Below are 19,141 nucleotides of genomic sequence, written 5' to 3' on the forward strand. Positions count from 1 at the left end.
ACGGTACGTGTTTGGATGAGGCAACTACTGTTTTCTGTTTTTTTGTGGACTACAGTCTTTCATGGCCAGAAATACTGACGACCTTGAAAAGCCTCAGCTCACTGTAATGTTAGCGTAGTTAAATCACAGTGAGTCGTGACTGGATACTGATTTAAACACTGTGTTTTATGCAAATCATAGCCCAAACTACTAGCTATGACATTAACAGAGCATTACCCACTAAGACACATACAAGTTTCAACACTTTTCTTTATGAAAGTTTCATGGTCTGCACAGTATTTTTTGCAAAAAAAAAAAAAAAAAACCGCAAGATTTCTCAAGGTTTAAAAAAATCTACATATTTTTATGAACATAATAAATGCATTTGAACAGTGAAATTTTGCTGGAACACAGAATAAGAGGCCCGACAAAGAGAGGGAAAGAGAGCTCTTAATGTGCACTTGCTTAATCATGCAGAGAAATACTCCAGACCACTAGGCTTTAAAAAGAAGAATGCAAATGATTGGTATTTGATTAAGAATAAGTCAGTGAGAGAAAAGCCCGTCCAGACACAACCCAAAAGTAATGATTGACATTTTAGGCCCCACCTGTCCCGAAATTCGGGTCGACTCCGACCCGGCCTTAAGGTCTGTTTAAGACCCCAGATGTAGTGCTTTAGTGATCCGTTTTTCTTTATGCCTGGCCACAGAAAAGACGAAAGCCAACATCCTGGACAACCTGAACAACACCAACGGCACCATCATCGGCGTCACCTGCTGCATCGTCCTCCTCCTCCTCATCATCTCCGTCATCGTCCAAGTCAAGCAGCCCCGCAAAAAGTACATCCTCCGGCGTGAGGACTTCGACCCAACCATGTTCCAGGAGGTCTACGAGCCGCCTCACTACGAGCTCTGCACTTTACGGAGCGCCACCACCACCGCCGCCTCGGCGGACCTGGTAGACCTGGCAGAAGACTTCGAGAACTACCACGCCCTCCGCCGTGCCTCTTCTAGATGCATACACGACCACCACTGCGGATCGTCCTCCAACCCGGGATCGACCCACCTATCCCAGCTTTCGCTCAGCGGGCGGGGGAGCCGGGTCAACCTGAGCGGTCGGGACAGTCTCCTGGCTGACTTACCGCAGGCCCCCATGTCCATGAGGCCACTGCTTCCAGGGGCCGCCAACAGGAGGAGCATCTTGGTCATGAAGCACAGCTACTCGCACGAAGGAGCCGACAACGGGTGCGATCTGGACGACGACTTGGATGAAGTTCCAACCACCAGCCACCGGATTTCGCGCCATGAAAAGTCAGTACAGCGGTCAGTATCCATCGATTTTTGATTCAGAGGTTTCAATTGATAGATTTTGCATGGCGTCACACACATCCCTGAATGTAAACCGTCGACCATATTGGATGGGTCCACCAGACGCGGTTTGATGTTGTCATGGGTCTGCACTAATACTGTTCTAAGGTAAAATGAAAGACTAATGTGTAAAGAGTTGCTTTTTGTGATCACTGTTTATTTATAAGTACTGTTCCCTGGTGAGTGGAGCCCAGATTACCTCACTTGCAATGCACCATTTGGAGATAGTGGGTGCACACCATGAACCCTAGGCGAAAATATTGTTTTCCATCTGGAATGAGCTCCAAAGAAAGCCCCTCGTGTCCTTGAAAACCTGGCCGAAAACAGTGCCCCTTATCAGAAATAGGCTCCAAATATATGCAATGGAACACCTGGGGATGGCCTAGGTCAGGGGTGTCCAAGCCTTTCAGAAAGTGGGCCAGATTTGGTCATCTGAAAATGTGTGGGTGCCAAATATTCGACCTGGCATTCTTTGAACAGTCTTTAACAAACTCACCCTCTGTGAAATGTTTGCAGTGCTTGGCGATCAGCGTCACGACCCCTTAGCTCGCCTTTGTAGCATGATCATTTGACTCACAGGTTCTCGTTGATGTTAAAACAGCTTCCAGTTGCATAACCTTACCACAGCGTTCGTTTCCAGTTAGGTTTTTGTAGTCAGCATGTTTCCTCTGGCATTACCTTCTTGATATTATGTTCAGTCTATTGGCAAATAAGGCAGTTGTTTTGAATTTTGGTGAGAAAATACTCCATTTTCCACTTCTCCTGTAAGTGATGGCCCTCAACGGTTTATTTACAGTTATCGCACTCTTACAGAAAGCCAACGGCAAGGTAGCCAAAGAGCTACTGCCTTAATCTGGTGATTTGGTGGATTTTCTTTTCTTGGTACACATTTATTTTATCCTGCGGTCAATATTACTGGTGGGCCACATATAATTAATTTTATGACAGTGGCCGCGGTCCAATAAAAATCTGATCACAGGCCGTAACTGGCCCCAGGGCCGGATTTTAGACATGCCTGGCCTAGGCACACTAATATGCCTTATCAATGAGAGTGCGTGTTCACCGGCTGAAACAAGTCCCAGATATCACCTTATTAGGACCCTAATCCATACACTGCACGCTCTCTTCTAGCGCATAATGGTCTTAAGTGTACATGAGTGAACATTTGTTGTACTAAACTGGAACAATTAATGACAGCCAAACGAGAGTTTTGATAGCCACATTTCAAACGTTTTCACCCATCCAGTATGGCCGCCTTACCTGGGTCAAGGTTACAGTTAGGGTTACATGATAAGTTGATTATTGATAGGAACCATTGATAGCCCAAATATAAATCTGGGAAATTACTGTTTAATTTTGGATGATCCTCTTTGTTCATTTTTGTTCTTCTCTGCATGTCTTGATTCCAAGGGCGTAGCTTTGGCATGGACAGACGGGCGGTTCCCCCACTAAAATCGAGCAATCTGTGTTTTTTTGCGCTTACTGATATTATGTGATCACTTTAAAAAACACAATGTCCCAACCAATGCCAAAACCAAACCTACGCCCTTGCTTGAATGGTATTTTCTAAAGGTGCTGTTAGGAATTTGAAACTTTGTTACTCTCTCCTGCCATCTCTTGGCTCAAAGTCATGATTGCAGCCTCAGTCAGCTCATTTACCAGCTCAGTAGCCTAGATGGTAGGGCGCCCGCTTTGAGACTGGGAGGTCGCTGGTTCGCGCCTCGGCCGAGTCATACCTAAGACTTATAACATTGGTAAAATGGCGACGCCCTCTGTTGGCTGCGGCTGCATCAGCTCGCTACAACGGGTCACATTTCGTTCTGTGTACATTGTTACAAAGAATGACAATACAAAGGAAATTGTTATTATCAGTACTTTTAATTCTTGGACGCGCTTGAATTAACTCTTTTTTTTTCACCTTTTTGGTGGATTTGGGTTGGCGTTTGGACTGTATTTGAAACAGGACTTTAACAACTACGATGACAAGCATAAAGTCCCTACCCAAGCTCCGAATCTTGCTCCCCCATCCTTTTCTTCTACCTAATGCGTTGCACATCCCGAACAGCATTGCTAAAAATAAGACAAAAGCAGATAGGCGTGGTAGAAAAATGTATAAAAGTTCTTTAAACTCAGTTTGGCATTGAAGAGAAAATATTCTACTTTTAAAGACTCCTAAAATGACGGACTCTGGCTTTATCAGCTTTTTAGGATATCACAAATGTTTTTCTTACTTTTGCCTGCATAACCTACAGTGCTCACAGAAAACTCTGTGTGAAACTTGAAGGTGAACATAAAACAAACGATAACCTTGGTGACGTGTAGTGAGGTTTATGTCTGGTAGGGAACAGTCAGATCTACAAATACATGAACCTACTGTACAGCTTATTCATCATTTGAATCACAGAGAAATAAAGCAATATATGAACTTTAGCATAGAAAAAAAACGTTCTATTGTCTTATTTTCAATTATAAATTAGGTATTTACCCTGCTCCATTTGAATAAATGTTAGGATCTGCGAGTTGGACCCAAACAGGGACTCACGGGCAGAGTTCAAAACTTTTTTAGGGGTTAACTGGGAATGAACAAAAGGCGCTCCGCATATGGGAGGAGGGAGAGGGAAACATGAAAAAAAAAAAAACTCAGTCTAGATAAAACTCACGGCTGGCAAGAAACAAGAAGTCTTGGGTTGATTGGCAGGATGTCCACTTCGAGAGAAACGATCCGACAAAAGAAGCTGTCGGTGCAGTCGTTTTGTTCTGGCACATCCATTTAAACAAATTTGCAAATATTTTTTAACCTACATGCAAAAACGTCAAAGCATATTTGCAAATACGTTTCCCTTCCTGCCTTTGGGTGTGAATAGAACTATTATATAAGTAGGTGCTGCGTCAATCTCAAAATCTAAAGGTAACCAGTTCAACTCTTATGCGAAGAGTTTAATTCGCAGTTTTATTTTTTGTTAGTACCAGAAATACTGAGAAAAACGAAACTTCTAATTGCAAATGTCAAAGGGGAAAAGGTTCGTGGTGCAGTAGGAAAGGTATCAATCTCATAACCTGAAGATTGTAGGTTCAAACCTGACATGAATCAGCCAGTCCTTGTCTTAAGTTTTTGGGGAGTAATACTCCAAAAATGTGAAAATATTAACGCCAGTGGTTATTTCTTCCACTGCAACAATTACGACAGCTGGGTGATTAGTGCGCAGCCCAATGGTGCGGAGGTTCAGGGTTCAAGCCCAGCTGCTGCGGTCTTGGTTGGATGGTAAGTTGATAGATGATTGGTCGGTTGTGATTAGATGAGATCAATTTGATAGATGGTTGGTAAATTGTGATTGTATAAGATTAATTGGATAGATTAGTTAAATGTAATTGATTCAGATCAATTGGACGGAAAATTGGTTGGTTAGTTGGTTGTGATTGGATCAGGTCAATTGGACAGATGATTGATTAGTTGGCTAATTGTGATTGAACCAAATCAAATGGCTTAATTGTACAGATGATTAGTTGATTGGTTGTAATTAGAACAGGTCAATTGGACAGTTGGTTGGTTGGTTGGCTGTGATTGTACTAGGTCACTTGAACAGATAATTGGTTGGTTGGTTGGTTGCTCGGTTGTGATTGTATCAGGTCAATCTGACAGATAGCTGCATGGTTGTGGTTGTCCCAGGTCAATTGGACAGATGATTGGTCGGTTGGTTGAACTGTTGTGATTGGACTAAGTCAATTGGACAGGTGATTGGTCGGTTGTGATTGGACCAGGTCAATATGACAGATGCTTGCTCGGTTGGTTGGACTGTCGTGATTTGACGAGGTCAATTGGACAGATGATTGGTTAGTTGGTCAGATGTGATTGGACCAGGTCAATCGGACAGATGATTGGTCGGTTGTGATTGGACCAGGTCAATCTGACAAATGATTGGTCGGGTGGTTGGTCGGTGGTGATTGGACAAGGTCAATCTGACAAATGAAGCATTGAATTCTCAGTTTTCTTTTGGTATTACCAGAAATAAAGGGAAAAAATGACAATTTTTTTTTGCTAATTATATAGAGGAAATAGCTTGTGGCACAGCAGGTAGCATGTCAAACTTGTAGTTGGAAGGTCATACCAGCTCAGTAGCCTAGATGGTAAGGCGCCCGCTTTGAGACTGGGAGGTTCGGGTTCGCGCCCCGGCCGAGTCATTCCTAAGACTTAAAAAGTGGTCGGCGGCGCCCTCTCTTGGCTGCGGCTGCATCGGGTCAGATGCAATCGACATTTCGTTCTGTGTACATTGTTACACAGAATGACAATACAAGGAAATTATTATTATTATTATTATTATTATGAGTTCAACTCTCATGCTAAGCAATTGAATTCTTGATTCAAAATGGAGAAAAACTTCATCATATTTTTGCAATTTCAGCAGGAATGTCTTTTGTTGGTGTTCCTGGTCTTTTCATATTTACAATTTATTTCAGTTTACTTTTTATTACCTTTTTCTGCCCAATTCGTGCTTTCCTCTTTCTTCTTTTCCCCATTTCTCTTTTTTCCTTTTTACGTATCATGTTTCCATAATTTTCCATCTTTTCCCCTTTTCCTTTTTCTTCCTTTTCTATTCCTTTTTTGTTTTCCTTTTTTTTTTTTTTCATTTTTTCACTTTTTAAATATTAGGGTTTTTTTATTCTTGTCAGGACCAGAACGGAAACAGGACCCAATTGTGTTACGTTTCTCACAAGTTTTATTACAGGAAAGAGGAAGGGCTACGTCCACGATCCGGTGCTCGCTAGGCGCAGGAAGCAAGTTGCTCTCGTACCCGGATTGTGATCCGTACATGGAAGTGGATCTTCTGTAAAGAGCGATGGCGGTGTCAAGGATGGAAAATCAGGTTGATAACTGGGACAGGAGAGAAAAAACTTGGTCGGGGTCAGAAACAGGTTGTAAGCCGGGACGGGAGAGCAGACGTGGTCGGGATCAAAAACGGGTCGTAGCTGTAGACAGACAGGAGCAAAAACGGGACAGGTGGGAGTCAGGGTCGAAAAAAAGCTTGCCTAGTATACACTGATATTCGCAGACGGACTGACAAAAGGCGACAGATAGGAGTGGGTTTGAATAGAGACAGGGAGCCAATCAGAGTCCAAAGGCAGTAGGCGCCAAAGGAGTGGGCAAAGGTGATTCACATCAGTAATCATGACAATTCTCTCTTTTTTCCTCTTCTTCTCTCCTCTGTTTTACTCTTTTCTTCCTTGCAAAAAGCTACTCCAAAAAATGATGGGAAATAAGATGATGTTTTGGTCACTTTGAGTCTCTGTAGTTTATATAATCTTCCTCGTGCTTTTTAGCACTTGCTTTCGTTTGCATAAAACCATACACATACAGTAGTCGAATATTACATACTGTACCTTTAATACTTAGATAATATGTTGCATTGTGTTTGCAAAGTGACATTAAAGTACGGAGGCTTGACATTTCAGGTTCTGCCTCATTGGCTCTTTGAGCAAACACGAATCAGAGTACAACACAACTAGGGTCTAAAAGACAATCGCAAGGTAAGCCTCCTTAATCTCATCGATTATTGTTATGACGTTTATTGTTTTTGCTGTGGTCATTTTGCACAGTTTGCTTTCATGAATGTTGTTCCCAGTCGTGAGTGTATTCTGTTTTTGTTTTTTGCACGATTTTAATTTGGATTAATTGAAATGAGTTATTTTGCTTGCAGCCATCTTGCCCTTTCGGATTGTTTGATTATAGTTTGCTCACGCAGGGCTCTACACTGACATTTTCTATTTTGTGTTTTTGGTTTTGCGCAATATCGCACATGCATGGTGATGTGCAGTGAGTCAGATAGAGCAAACAATGAGCATACATAGTATTCATTATTTGATGGGCAGGGCAAGAAAGCAATACATTTTAGCATTAAAAATGACTGCCTTTCCCCATTTTGAATAAAAGCATCGATAGATAAGTAATCATTCATTATAAAAAATTAAAAAATAATGCAATGGGAAACAAAACACTGTCTGGTTTGACTTGCTGTTAGCTTGCTAGTACCATCACTAATTCTATTGCTTGAGGCTTAGGTATGCACCAAATCAGAAATCTTGGTCTCACTATCACCCTCTGCTGTGAGGCAAGCGAATTGCGTGCCTCACTCTGTATCTGCAGACACCCAGCACAATAATACATACTAATTATGATGAAAAAATGTATAATATAACGTGAAAATTTTGCAATCTTGAAAATCACAGGTGAGGCACAGCCTCACCCGCCTCACTAAACATACAGTTTTGTATAAGAACCATCAGTTCACATTTGTCTACATTTAATGGATCTAAGTGTAAAGTCCTGTCATGTTTCCTATATTTTTTCTCTTTTGTGGAGAAACTAAATAGGCAGTAGATGTCTGATCTGCATGGACTTTTTCAAGCTTGATTTTATTTTGCATCATTTTAGTGTGTGCTGATTCGATTTTTTGTTTTAAAATGGCAGTATAATGTTTGAGAAAATTTAATAATATGATGTTTATGACCAAACCATTTCTCAGTACAATTTAATCATGCCTTGTCAACGGGAATATAATAAAACTATTATAATAATGATTATCATTATTAATATTATCATTATTATTAGGCTTGATTAAATAAGGCAGTATCGCTTTTTCTGAGTGAAGAAAACAATTTGTCAGAGATTGTATAGCTTGAAATTGGAGGCTGATTGAAAATATTTCGTTTTTAAATGTATAAATGTATCACAATTATTCCGCTGTGTTTACTAAACCGAATTATTTATTTTTTATCATTATATTACATTATTTTATTACTCTGGTATCATTTTTTATCATCATTAATGTGTTGTTAAATAGCACATTATATGAAAATAAATATTAATTATGATTAGAATTATTTTTGTTGTTGGTATTATTGTTACTATTTCTATTATTATTATTATTATTATTATTATTATTATTATTATTATTATCATTACTTTTATACAAACTTATTTGAATTATTTATGTCTATATTGGTATACAACTGCCTACAAAAACTCAAATCCAGTTGGACTGAGTGTTGGACAAAAACAGACAATTTTAATTCCTAACTGTACATTTTGAAATTATGATTTTTGTTCACATTGTTTTTAGTGTAAGCCACTCTAACCTCTACGAATTGGAAAATTTAGTATTGCACTCATAATCATAGCATATTTACAAAATAAAAAATAAAATGCGTATAGTAGTTCAAATAAACTATAATGTGCATACACAGTTTAAAGCAATTGTAACCTTGTGGAGTTTTTCTTTCCCATACCACTAGAAGGAGCCAGACTTGAGTGATACCTAGACAAATATCGCCTTATGTAGCCGTTATAGTTAGTTTTTGACTTGTCTTGATTGCGATTTTGATGCAACTTCAATTTTTATAGCACTTGTGTTTTATATCAAAGGTATGTTGTCTAGAGGACTGAGAAGTAGAAAGAAATAAACCCTTCATGAAGCTTCATCAAACTGTATTATGCTATAATAATCTACGAAACTTTACCTACGAACAGTCCATTGTCATTTTTTTGAGTGTGTCATTTTCAAACTGAATACTTTGGGACTTATATACTCATGTATAAATCATACATCGAACAACATTTGCATGTGTTAACTTTTGAGATGAATGAAATATGATTTATTTCACAATGTACGATTAAGTGATGTATTTTGTACTCACACTGGATGCTTTCAGGACTTTTAATTTTCCAAAATCTGTTTTATTTTGATAGTGCATGTGTGTCTGAAATCTGTCTCGTCGGCCTGCTTTTGTCTCTTGGCATGAAAAAAATGTCTTTAATGTGTATGCATTTATAAATGTGTGTGTTTGTGTAGCACTGTGTGTTTCTTTTTACACTATGTGATGTTGTCTTCATCATGAAGACATCTCGGAGTGGATATTTTACACAAAGGCCTGAAGGAGTGATTTGGTGCAAAGATGAGCACCATTTTCTTGAAGGAATGTTGATGTTCTTCCTGTTTTTGTTATTCTTCCCATAGAACACGATTGTCAAATCTCTAAATTTGAAATATTTTCCAGAGGATGAATAAATGATCCAAATTCAAGCATGTGTTTTCAGTAGGTTTGGTTTTGTGATTAAATTTAAAATACAGGGGACCCCAATCAGTTCCCGGATCAAGCTAGTGTATAGAATGTCTAGAACTGATGTTCTCCATTATAAATAACTGAAAACCAATCAATTCGTTCCCGACCTTCCAAAAATAAGCCTAGATAGCTCTAAAACACATCTACATCATGAGCATGTTTTTTTTGGTTTTGTTTTTTTAATTAGATTTTATATACAGTGGCCCCTTTACATATGAGACCAATTTGTTTGCTGGATTTACCTTGTATCTTAAACAGATTTACACCATAGAAAATAACTGAAACACAATGAATCCGTTCCCAGCCTCCCATATTTAACCCTTAATATATATAAAACACATCATTATCATGAGTAGGTTTTTTTTTTTTAATTAAATTTGATATATAGTAGCCCCTTTACATATGAGATCAATTTGTTCCTGGATTGACCTTGTATTGAACACATTTTCCCCATAGCAAATGACTGGAAAACAATCAATCTGTTCCCAGCCTCCTCCTATACAGGTATGAAACCCTTAATAGATATAAAAGCATCATCGTCATCAGTAGGTTTGGGTTTGTAATCATATTTTAATTACAGTGGCCCGTTTGCATATGAGATCAATATGATCCTGGATCGTCCTTGTATCTTGAACACATTTTCTCCATAGAAAATAACTGAAAAACAATCAATCCGTTCCCAGTCTCCTCCTATATGTAACCCTAAATAGTGATAAAACACATCATCATCATCATCATCATCCTCAGTAGGTTTGGGTTTGTAATCCAATTTGAAATACAGCGGCCCCTCAACATACGAGATTATTTCGTTCCTGGATCAAGCTCGGATCTAGGATTTCTTGTACCTCATATATTTCCCTATAAAAATTAACTAAAAACCAATTAATCTGTTCCCTGCCTCCCAACAGAAACAGAAAATACCTACATTATACAACAAATTTACTGTTTATCATCATTAGGTTTTACAGTGGTCCCTTTACATATGAGATTACTTTGTTCCTGGATCAAGCTGGTATCTAGAATACTTCGTTTGTCCAATGAATTTTCCCCATAAAAAATAACTAAAAAACCATTAAATCCTCCCAAAATTATCCAAGATGAGCCTAAATGGCTATAAAACACATCTCCCAGATCACTAAAACACATTGGAATAGTAATTGAACATAAAAATTAATTAAGGAGATAAATAAGATGATAATAAAATAACTTTAATCAAGAATATTAATGTGCAAAATTAAGTATTTAGATCATATCAACAAAATGAAAAGTGAGTTTATTATGGGTACTTACCATGGACGAAGTCCGTTGTTGCTAACGGAGGTGCGCGGTGCAAGAGGAGTGAGGGAGCATGAGAGACTGTTGATGATACATGATAATCCTGCACACTTAAAGGGACACTGTTTGATATTTGACCACTCGATGTCACTTTAGTGTGTAGAAGAACTGAAAACCAGTGCCAGGAAGCTCAAGGTAGAATACAATCATTGGAGACTCAACGTGACAAAACCACATTTTTTGGGCTAGTGTTTCACAAGATTTTGGTTTTTTGGGAGAACCCTTAGTGGTAAGACGGCAGATAATTATGTTAGCTCCATCCAGGTTAGCCTAATGTTATGAAAAATGAATATACATTTCTTGACCCACGAGTATTGCACGTTTAAAGATGCATGTTAATATAGTAGTTCATGTATTTTCAATATCGTTTTTTATTTAATGAACAAAGTTTTTTACCAAGGAGTTGCTAAATAATACACAATATATCCTTAAAATTAAAGTTGCTGTAACTTTAAATGAGCGTAAAATAAAACAAAGTTTTACCGAACTCATTCTTTTTTTTTTTTTGCCTTTTACTGTTTACTGCTTCACTATATTTTGCCCTTTTAGCTGGACTCGCAACACTTTCACTTTCTAAAGGTCTTTTGAAGAAAAAAACTATCCTCTGAGATTTGTCCCTGCCTCATTAAAAAAAGCGGTAGCAGGACTAGTTTCCATTTTTAACAAAAGCAACCTTTGGACAAAAAGACCTTCTCTGCCTCCCCCTCCTTGCTGCTGATTTCTCAGACTCGAGCCCTCTAGTGGCAATGTGTGGGAATTCTCGTAACTTGGATTTTCTTTCGTTCGTCAGGCAAAATTTTTGCTAGATTAACTTCTCGTATATTGAATTTCTATAAGTAGCTCGTAAGTAGAGGGGCCTCTGTACTACTACACTAATGCAACTTTTAAATGCTTCTTCACTTTCCATTAAAACAGAGAACTTTACTATCGACCTTGAAGAACTAAGATGCATCAAATGCTAATAGCTGATTATAAATAGATAAAAAATGCTAAATAATTTTCATTGTTTTCCCCATTTTAAATTGTTTAACGATCACCTCTTTGTCGCAGAAAAAGAATGTTTTTTAATGTTAGTCAATTGATTTTTCAGGTCTGGTGTTCTTGATGCTTTGTAATGGTATTAATATTAAATACAGATAAATCACCTTTTTTGTTGTTTTGTTTTAATTTGTGTCCTTAGTAATTGTGTAAACCTCCACTGTCTCTCACTTTTGGATGATGCAGTCCTGGAAACTGAAAATTACTCTTTCTTTCACTCCAACTAAAATTCAATTTTACTTGAAGACATTTGGAAAATAAGTTCAAGCTTAAGACTCAGGCCAGCCTCCAAGCACTACCTTGTGTTTGCCTGTTTATTCCGACATTTCTTTTATCTTATTCTTCTCTTTTCAGTCTTTATTAGATGTTTATTCTGGAATGCCGTGTCTGTTCTCGTAGTAAACAATATTCACTACGTTGTTAGATAGATAGATGCATAGATGGATTGATTTTTTATTCATCCATTATAGGGAAATTCACACTTTCAGCAGTATCCTTGTGTTAAAAAATAAAATAAAAGATATAGAATACAAAAATACCCAATATAGCGTGTTAATAAAGAGCATTTAAATAGTTTTACAAAAAATACCCACTGTAATAAAATAGGGTAATATGCAAATGTGGGGTTGGGGTTTAATATGGGCTTTTACTACCCAGGGTGGAGTTAAAGAGCCTCATGGCATAAGGGAGAAATGATCTCCTCAGTCTGTCCGACTGTTGTCAATGATGAAAAAGACAATTCTAAATCTAAAAACAATAGTCATTGGGAGGTTATGTAGACTGCTAAGCACTGAATAACTTGAAACCGCTCTAAGCAAATTTTCAAATTGAATAGTGAATTACAATTTTTCATTGCATACTCTCTTTAGCTTTTCAAAAGTGTCTTTTTTCGTGGGTCCTGAATAATCAAAAAACATGAAAGAAAATGAGGAGGTAAAAGGCTAACTTTGCAGCAAAAATAACAATGTTGAATTTAATAATAATAATAATAATAATACATTTCAGGTCAACCATGGTCGCTGTACATATAGTGGGACACAATAAACGAAGAGTAAATGGGACTAAAACAACCAAGTGATAAATAGCAAATAAAACACATTAGCGTTAAAAGGGGGGTATGTGAGGCAGATGGTCAAGTCTGAAGAGTTGAGTTTTGAGTCCAGATTTAAAGGTGGACAGGGTCGCAGAATTTCGGATATCAGGCGGCAACGAGTTACAGAGCTGGGGGCAGAGCGGCTGAAAGCTCTGCTCCCCATGGAGCTGAGGCGGGCAGGAGGTATGGTGAGATACAGGGAGGAAGATGATCTGAGGGTGCGGGATGGCGCGGCAGTGTGAAGCAGGTCGGAGAGCTAGGGAGAGGCAAGGTTATGAATGGCTATGTAGGTGTAGAGCAGGATTTTGTAATTGATTCTATGGTAGATTGGGAGCCAGTGGAGTTGCTGAAGGACAGGGGGGATGTGATCGCGAGAGGGTTTTTTTTTTGGGTGATGATGTGGGCAGCTGATGTGGGCAGCAGTTATGGACCAGCTGAAGTCTATGGAAGGACTTTTGAGGTAAACCGTAGAGCAGGGAATTGCAGTAATCGAGGCGTGAGGTGACAAGGCTATGGGTTAGGGTTAGGGTTAGGGAGATTTGCTTGTCTGACTGTATCTGGAAATTCTCAGTAAAATAATAAAGATAATATTCCTCATATAATATGAGAATTCAGCGATTAGCTTAACACCAAGTTAATGTTTTAAGACAAATTAACTTTAACTGAACTAAAAATATTGAATATCAAAAGATTCCAGACTGAAAAGATCCAATAAACAAATAAACCACTCCCCCAAAAATGTAAGAACGAAAAACCTAGTTGAAAAATACATTTTTCAAAACTCGTATTTGTTTTGAAAAAATGGATTCCTTCAAAGTTAAAGTATTAACTCAGGTTAATGTATTTACACAAATTGACATTGACCACCAGCACGGCGGAGCAGTGGTTAGCGCATGAGCGGCACAGTTCTGAGGTTTTGGGGAACCTCCTGTGTGGGTTCAAATCCAGCTACCGGACTTCCTGTGCGGAGTTTGTATGTTCTCCCCGTGCTTGCGTGGGTTTCTTCCGGGCATTCCGGTTTCCTCCCACATTCCAAAGACATGCATTTCAGGTGGATTGGTCGGTCCAAATCGTCCCTAGGTGAGAATGAGCGAGCGAGTTGTCTGTCCCTGTGTGCCCTGCGATTGGCTGGCAACCAGTTCAGGGTGTCCTATGCCCACTGATTGCTGGGATGGGCTATAGCACCCCCGCGACCCTACTCAGGATAAGCGGTGCAGCTAATGAGATGAGATGAGATGAGACTTTGACCACACTAAAAATATTTCTAAATTTAAAATAATACTATAACAAAAATCTTACAAAAGAAAAAACAAACAAAAAATGAAGGAAGAGATGGACTTTGAACTTGCAAGGGAAACAGGGAAAGAAGCCTTTAAATAATGAATTCCGAACACGTTTTAAAGCCCTTCCCTGATCCCTTTCTTTTTATCACATAACTTACCTAAAAGGTGTTGGCATCAAAGAACACCAACTAGATTGACAGATAACATCTTTGTTGTAAAAGTCAAAACACTGATGTGCAATAATATGTCACAAGCCGGAAAGGGAGACAGGACCCAATAGCATGCTTCCAAGATCCGATGATAGTCAGACACGGGTAGCTGAAGGCAGGAACGCGGAAGTGGCACTTCCGTGTCGAGCGGGGATAGTTGTGGGTGAGCTGGTCGGTACCCAGGACAGGAGAGCAAGGGCGGTAATAGAGTCCAGAAAAGAGGTCGGCAACAGGTATCAGGCAGGAAACAGGGCAAAACAGGTCGATGGTCGGGATGGAAGAGCAGGGCAGAAACGGTCCGGAAACAGGTCGGCAACAGGTATCAGGCAGGAGAAACCAGGGCAGGAAAATGTCGGAAGGTATGGAGCTTGCCTAGCTGGGAGCATAGGCTCGCAAACGGTCTGACGCTGGTAACAAGGAGCCGGGGGTTTAAAAAGTGGCAGGGAGCCAATCAGCGACCAGGGCTGTTGGCACCAACAAGGCAGCCGCAGGTGCCCCAAATCAGTAATCATGACATACTAATCAAAATAACAGACTGGCCTTCAAAGTTAAAGCTTTACCTCAGGTTAATTTGTTAACACAAATTAACTTTGACCGTACTGAAAGTATTTCTAAAAATTAGATAATACTAGGGTTGGATTTTGCAAGATGGAAAAAAAACCTAGATATTGTAAAACAAAGATTTTAAAAATATATTTTTCCTTCGCAGAATAAATGCAATACACTCGCATCAACTTCTAATCTTTTTAATGTTGGTCTCTCTTTTTGGCACCCAAACACACAAAGTCAAACACTGTCTGCCAGTAGATAGATGGAAGCAGACATCTCGGTTCAAATAAGTAAGGTCTGGACCAATTTATCATAAGTGAGTCTGGCAGCAGATTAAAAATAAAAAGGAAACAGGAAGCAAAAAAAAACGCGAGGCTCCGAAAAGAAGGAAGTAATGTTATTTTCATTTCTCTGCAGATACGTCCGGCAGATGCATCATTCGTCTGCATCTTGCCAAGTTTGACAGCATTTGGAGGTCCGGCTCCCTTCTCACTCTTCACTTGAACTAATATGCTCCAGGAAAAGACGAATGGCGTGATGACAGGGCATATGGATATGAGAGAGCGTTTGAGAAGTGAATCATACTTGCTTTTTCGTATAGCATCATACCTTTACACATGTACTACTATACTCTAATACAGACTCAGTCATTCCCATGCACAGACACTACTATACTGTCTCATACTTACTGCTACTCTGGACGCTAACACACACTACTTTATCATATCATACATACTACTGCACTTATAACCACAACTATTCTCTCTCAAACCTTGTACCATCATACACACACTACTATACTCTCATACACATACTGCTTTACTCTCTCACACATACATCTATACTCTCCTACACCACTACTATACCCTCTCACACATATTACTATAGTCTCATACACACACTACTACACTCTCTCACACATACTACTATCATACACACACTACTATACTCTCATACACATACTGCTTTACTCTCTCACACATACATCTATAACCTCCTACATTACTATACCCTCTCACACATATTACTATAATCTCATACACGCACTACTACACTCTCATTCATACCATTTTGATACACACACTACTATACTCTTGAACACACACTGCTATATTCTCTAACACATATACCCTATCTCACATATTGCTATAGTCTCATTCAAATAAAGTTCATGTTTATTTGTATACACAAACTACTACATTTTTTCACACATATTACGATACTCTCGTACACATGCTACTGTGCTGTCTCACACATACTACTATACTTTCTCATATATACAACTACACTATCTCACACGTACTACTATACTCTTATAAACACTACACCATACACTTGTTATGAGATATAACGTGTATATGGGAGTATAATATTGTGAATGTGAGAGTAAAGTAGTATATGTGAGTAAGTATAATACATACTATTATACCCTCATACACACAGGTTATATCCTGTAGCAAGTATATGAGAGTATAGTGTTAATGTTGTGTGAGTGAGTGAGTATAATAGTATGTGTAACAGCGTAGATACTTGCGGAGAGTTTAGTTGGACGTGTGTGAAAGCGTAGTATTGTGTGTATGAGAGTATAGTACTGTGTGTGAGAGTATAGTAGTATATTTAGTAGTATGTGTGGAAGCATTGTAGTGTGTTTACCCTATACCGTTTAGACTATCATGCACACCTACTATACTATTTCACAGACATAGTATAGTAGTGTGTTTATGACACTACTATACTCTCTCACATATACACTATTATATTTTTGTGCACCTATTATAATCTCATACACACACTACAATGCTTTCAAACACATTCTAGAGTAGTGTGTGTATGAGTGATAGTAATTTGTCTGTGAGAGAGTATAGTGGTATATGTGTGAGAGTATAGTTTTATATTTAGTGTAATGTGTGACTGCATAGTAGTGTGTTTACTATACCCTCACACGTTACTATACTCTTTCACACACATACAGTAGTCTTATAGTGTGTATACCACTACAACACTCTCTTACACCCATACTACTATACTTTTTTTACACATACTACAATACTCTCAGACACGCGCTACACATAGTATAGTAGTGTGTTTATGAGAGTATAAAAGCATGTGTAAGAGAGAATAACAGTGCATGAGAGATTATAGTCGTGTTTGTGCATGGGTACGACTATGTCCGTATAAGAGTATAGTTGTGCATGTGTGAGAGTGCGATGGTGTATATGTGAGAGCAATCCCGATTCACGTCTCCAACGGCTTCTCATATTGAAATCTTGTTTTTTGCGCCATATTGCACAGGTGTGCTGAACAGTTACCTGTGGAAATCATATGGCAAGGAAGAACTAGCCATGGAACCCATAAATGACTGAAACCAGACAATACCTTTAATGTAAAGTTGTTCATTAAAAAGAAAAAAAAATCAGGTTTTCTAGAAAAAAACTAACATTTTTTTAATGCTTCTGTTAGTTTTGTTTTGTTTGTTTTTCTTTCCACAGGAAATTTGATATGTAATGTCTTGGGGTGGATGTGTGAAAGTGAAGTGAGGAGTTTTATTAACAAACCTTTTTTAACTTATGTCCGACATTTCCGACATCATAATTATTTTCTCAGTTTATTGCTCTTGATCTTTATTTTAAAATACGAAAGTCTCTTGCCTAATGTTTTGAAAATATGAATAAAATGCTGGACAGAATGTTTGAATAAACAAATGTTTACTGACTTTTCGTGTCGACTCGTCAATTTTTAAAGGTATTGTGTAATATTTAGCGCCCCCTAGCGGTTACATAATCATTAAACTCACATTATTGACTGAGATAATAAGCAAAAATACATAAACTACAACAAATGTGCATTTTTCTCATCGGTCGAGAAATTTGTATTTATTTGACATAACATGAGTTTTGCCGACAGAGACCTGACATGGTTGTCCACCATCTTGATGCTAAGGGTGCCTCAAGATCCCAAAAACATTGTAAAAGTCTGGGTGATAAAAATGAGAAGAGAAATTGTATAGTTTGGTTCCTTTAAGTCTCTACAGTTTGTTTCTTCGTTGTGCTTTATTGCATTCGTTTTCTGTTGCACAACCCAATACAGTGACATCTAGTCTGTCAAGTGTATTTGTCGGATTTTTTTTTCATTAACCTCTCAAAAATATTTGATATTGTTTGAATTAACTCAATAAATGGATCGTTTTATTTTAAGCAATTATGAAAAAAAGCGTTTTTTTGTTTTGTTTCAAACAACTTCCCCCCCAAAAAAGGGGGCTCATTGTCACGACCAGAACGGAATCAGGACCCAAATGCATAGCGTTAACCACAAGTTTATTGATAGAAAGAGGAAGGGCAGCTCACGCAATCGGATTGAGATCCGAATACGGAAGGGACTCTTCCGGGGCGGGAGAAGGTGGTGTCATGGACAGAAAAACAGGCCGATAGCGGGGACAGGAGTGCAAAAACGTGGTCGGGATCAAAAACATGTTGGAGCTGGAGACAAACGGAGAGATCAGGAACAGACGGGTGGAAAAACGGGTGCAAAAACGGGTCAGGGGCAAAATGCTTGCCTTGTAACAACAGAGGTTCGCTGACGGACTGACAACCAGAGAGTGACAGGACTGGGCTTTAAAAAGGACAGGGAACCAATCAGGTGGCCCGCATCGGCGGGCGCCAAATGAGCGGGCACAGGTGATCCAAATCAGTAATCACGACAGTCATTTATTAAAGACGAGTTTAGGATTCAATTTGTTTGAGTTTGTTGAAGTAAAATATGATAAAGTATTATCACAAATTCGGTCGTGTTGTACAAAACAATCCTTGCCCCCAAAAAGATACAATCCACATTATAGATGCTCAATATACAAAAAAATATGGTTAAAAACATAATTTTGGATTAGAATCGTCGAAGATTTGGGTTGCTCCATTCTTTAACCATTTTAGTCTATTCTGGTGAGTCGGTGATGGATACGTCGACAAACAAGAATGAATAGGATTATTTTTCAATATATTTTTGTTCTTCTAACGGTTTTTTTCCGCTGACAAAACAATTTCTGCAAAGAAAAAAAATCTAGTGTATCGACATTTCGTTCTGTGTACATTGTTACAAAGAATGACAATACAAAGGAAATTATTATTATTAGATGGTCAACAGTAGCGGTTTCCCGACGCTAATAGGACTTCACCTCCC

At 38.6% G+C, this 19,141-nt stretch overlaps 1 protein-coding gene across 2 annotated transcripts in view; it reads left to right on the forward strand.

Moving 5' to 3' along the window:
* Window positions 1–17,681, forward strand: part of neto1l (neuropilin (NRP) and tolloid (TLL)-like 1, like) — a 146,182-nt gene extending 128,501 nt beyond the window's left edge. Inside the window, exons 10-12 of one of the 2 annotated variants that reach the window (XM_088322450.1) lie at window positions 689–1,301; window positions 6,795–6,869; window positions 15,386–17,681. In XM_088322450.1, coding sequence (XP_088178576.1) covers window positions 689–1,301; window positions 6,795–6,855 — 674 coding nt within the window. In that variant the 3' untranslated portion in view covers window positions 6,856–6,869; window positions 15,386–17,681. The remainder of the gene's footprint in view (window positions 1–688; window positions 1,302–6,794; window positions 6,870–15,385) is intronic. The other variant, XM_088322451.1, reaches the window with a different exon arrangement.
* Window positions 17,682–19,141: the final 1,460 nt, after the last annotated feature.

Source organism: Urocampus carinirostris, chromosome 18, assembly GCF_059441175.1.
Source record: "Urocampus carinirostris isolate Australia breed hairy pipefish chromosome 18, RoL_Ucar_1.0, whole genome shotgun sequence".
Classification (NCBI taxonomy): Eukaryota; Metazoa; Chordata; class Actinopteri; order Syngnathiformes; family Syngnathidae; genus Urocampus; species Urocampus carinirostris.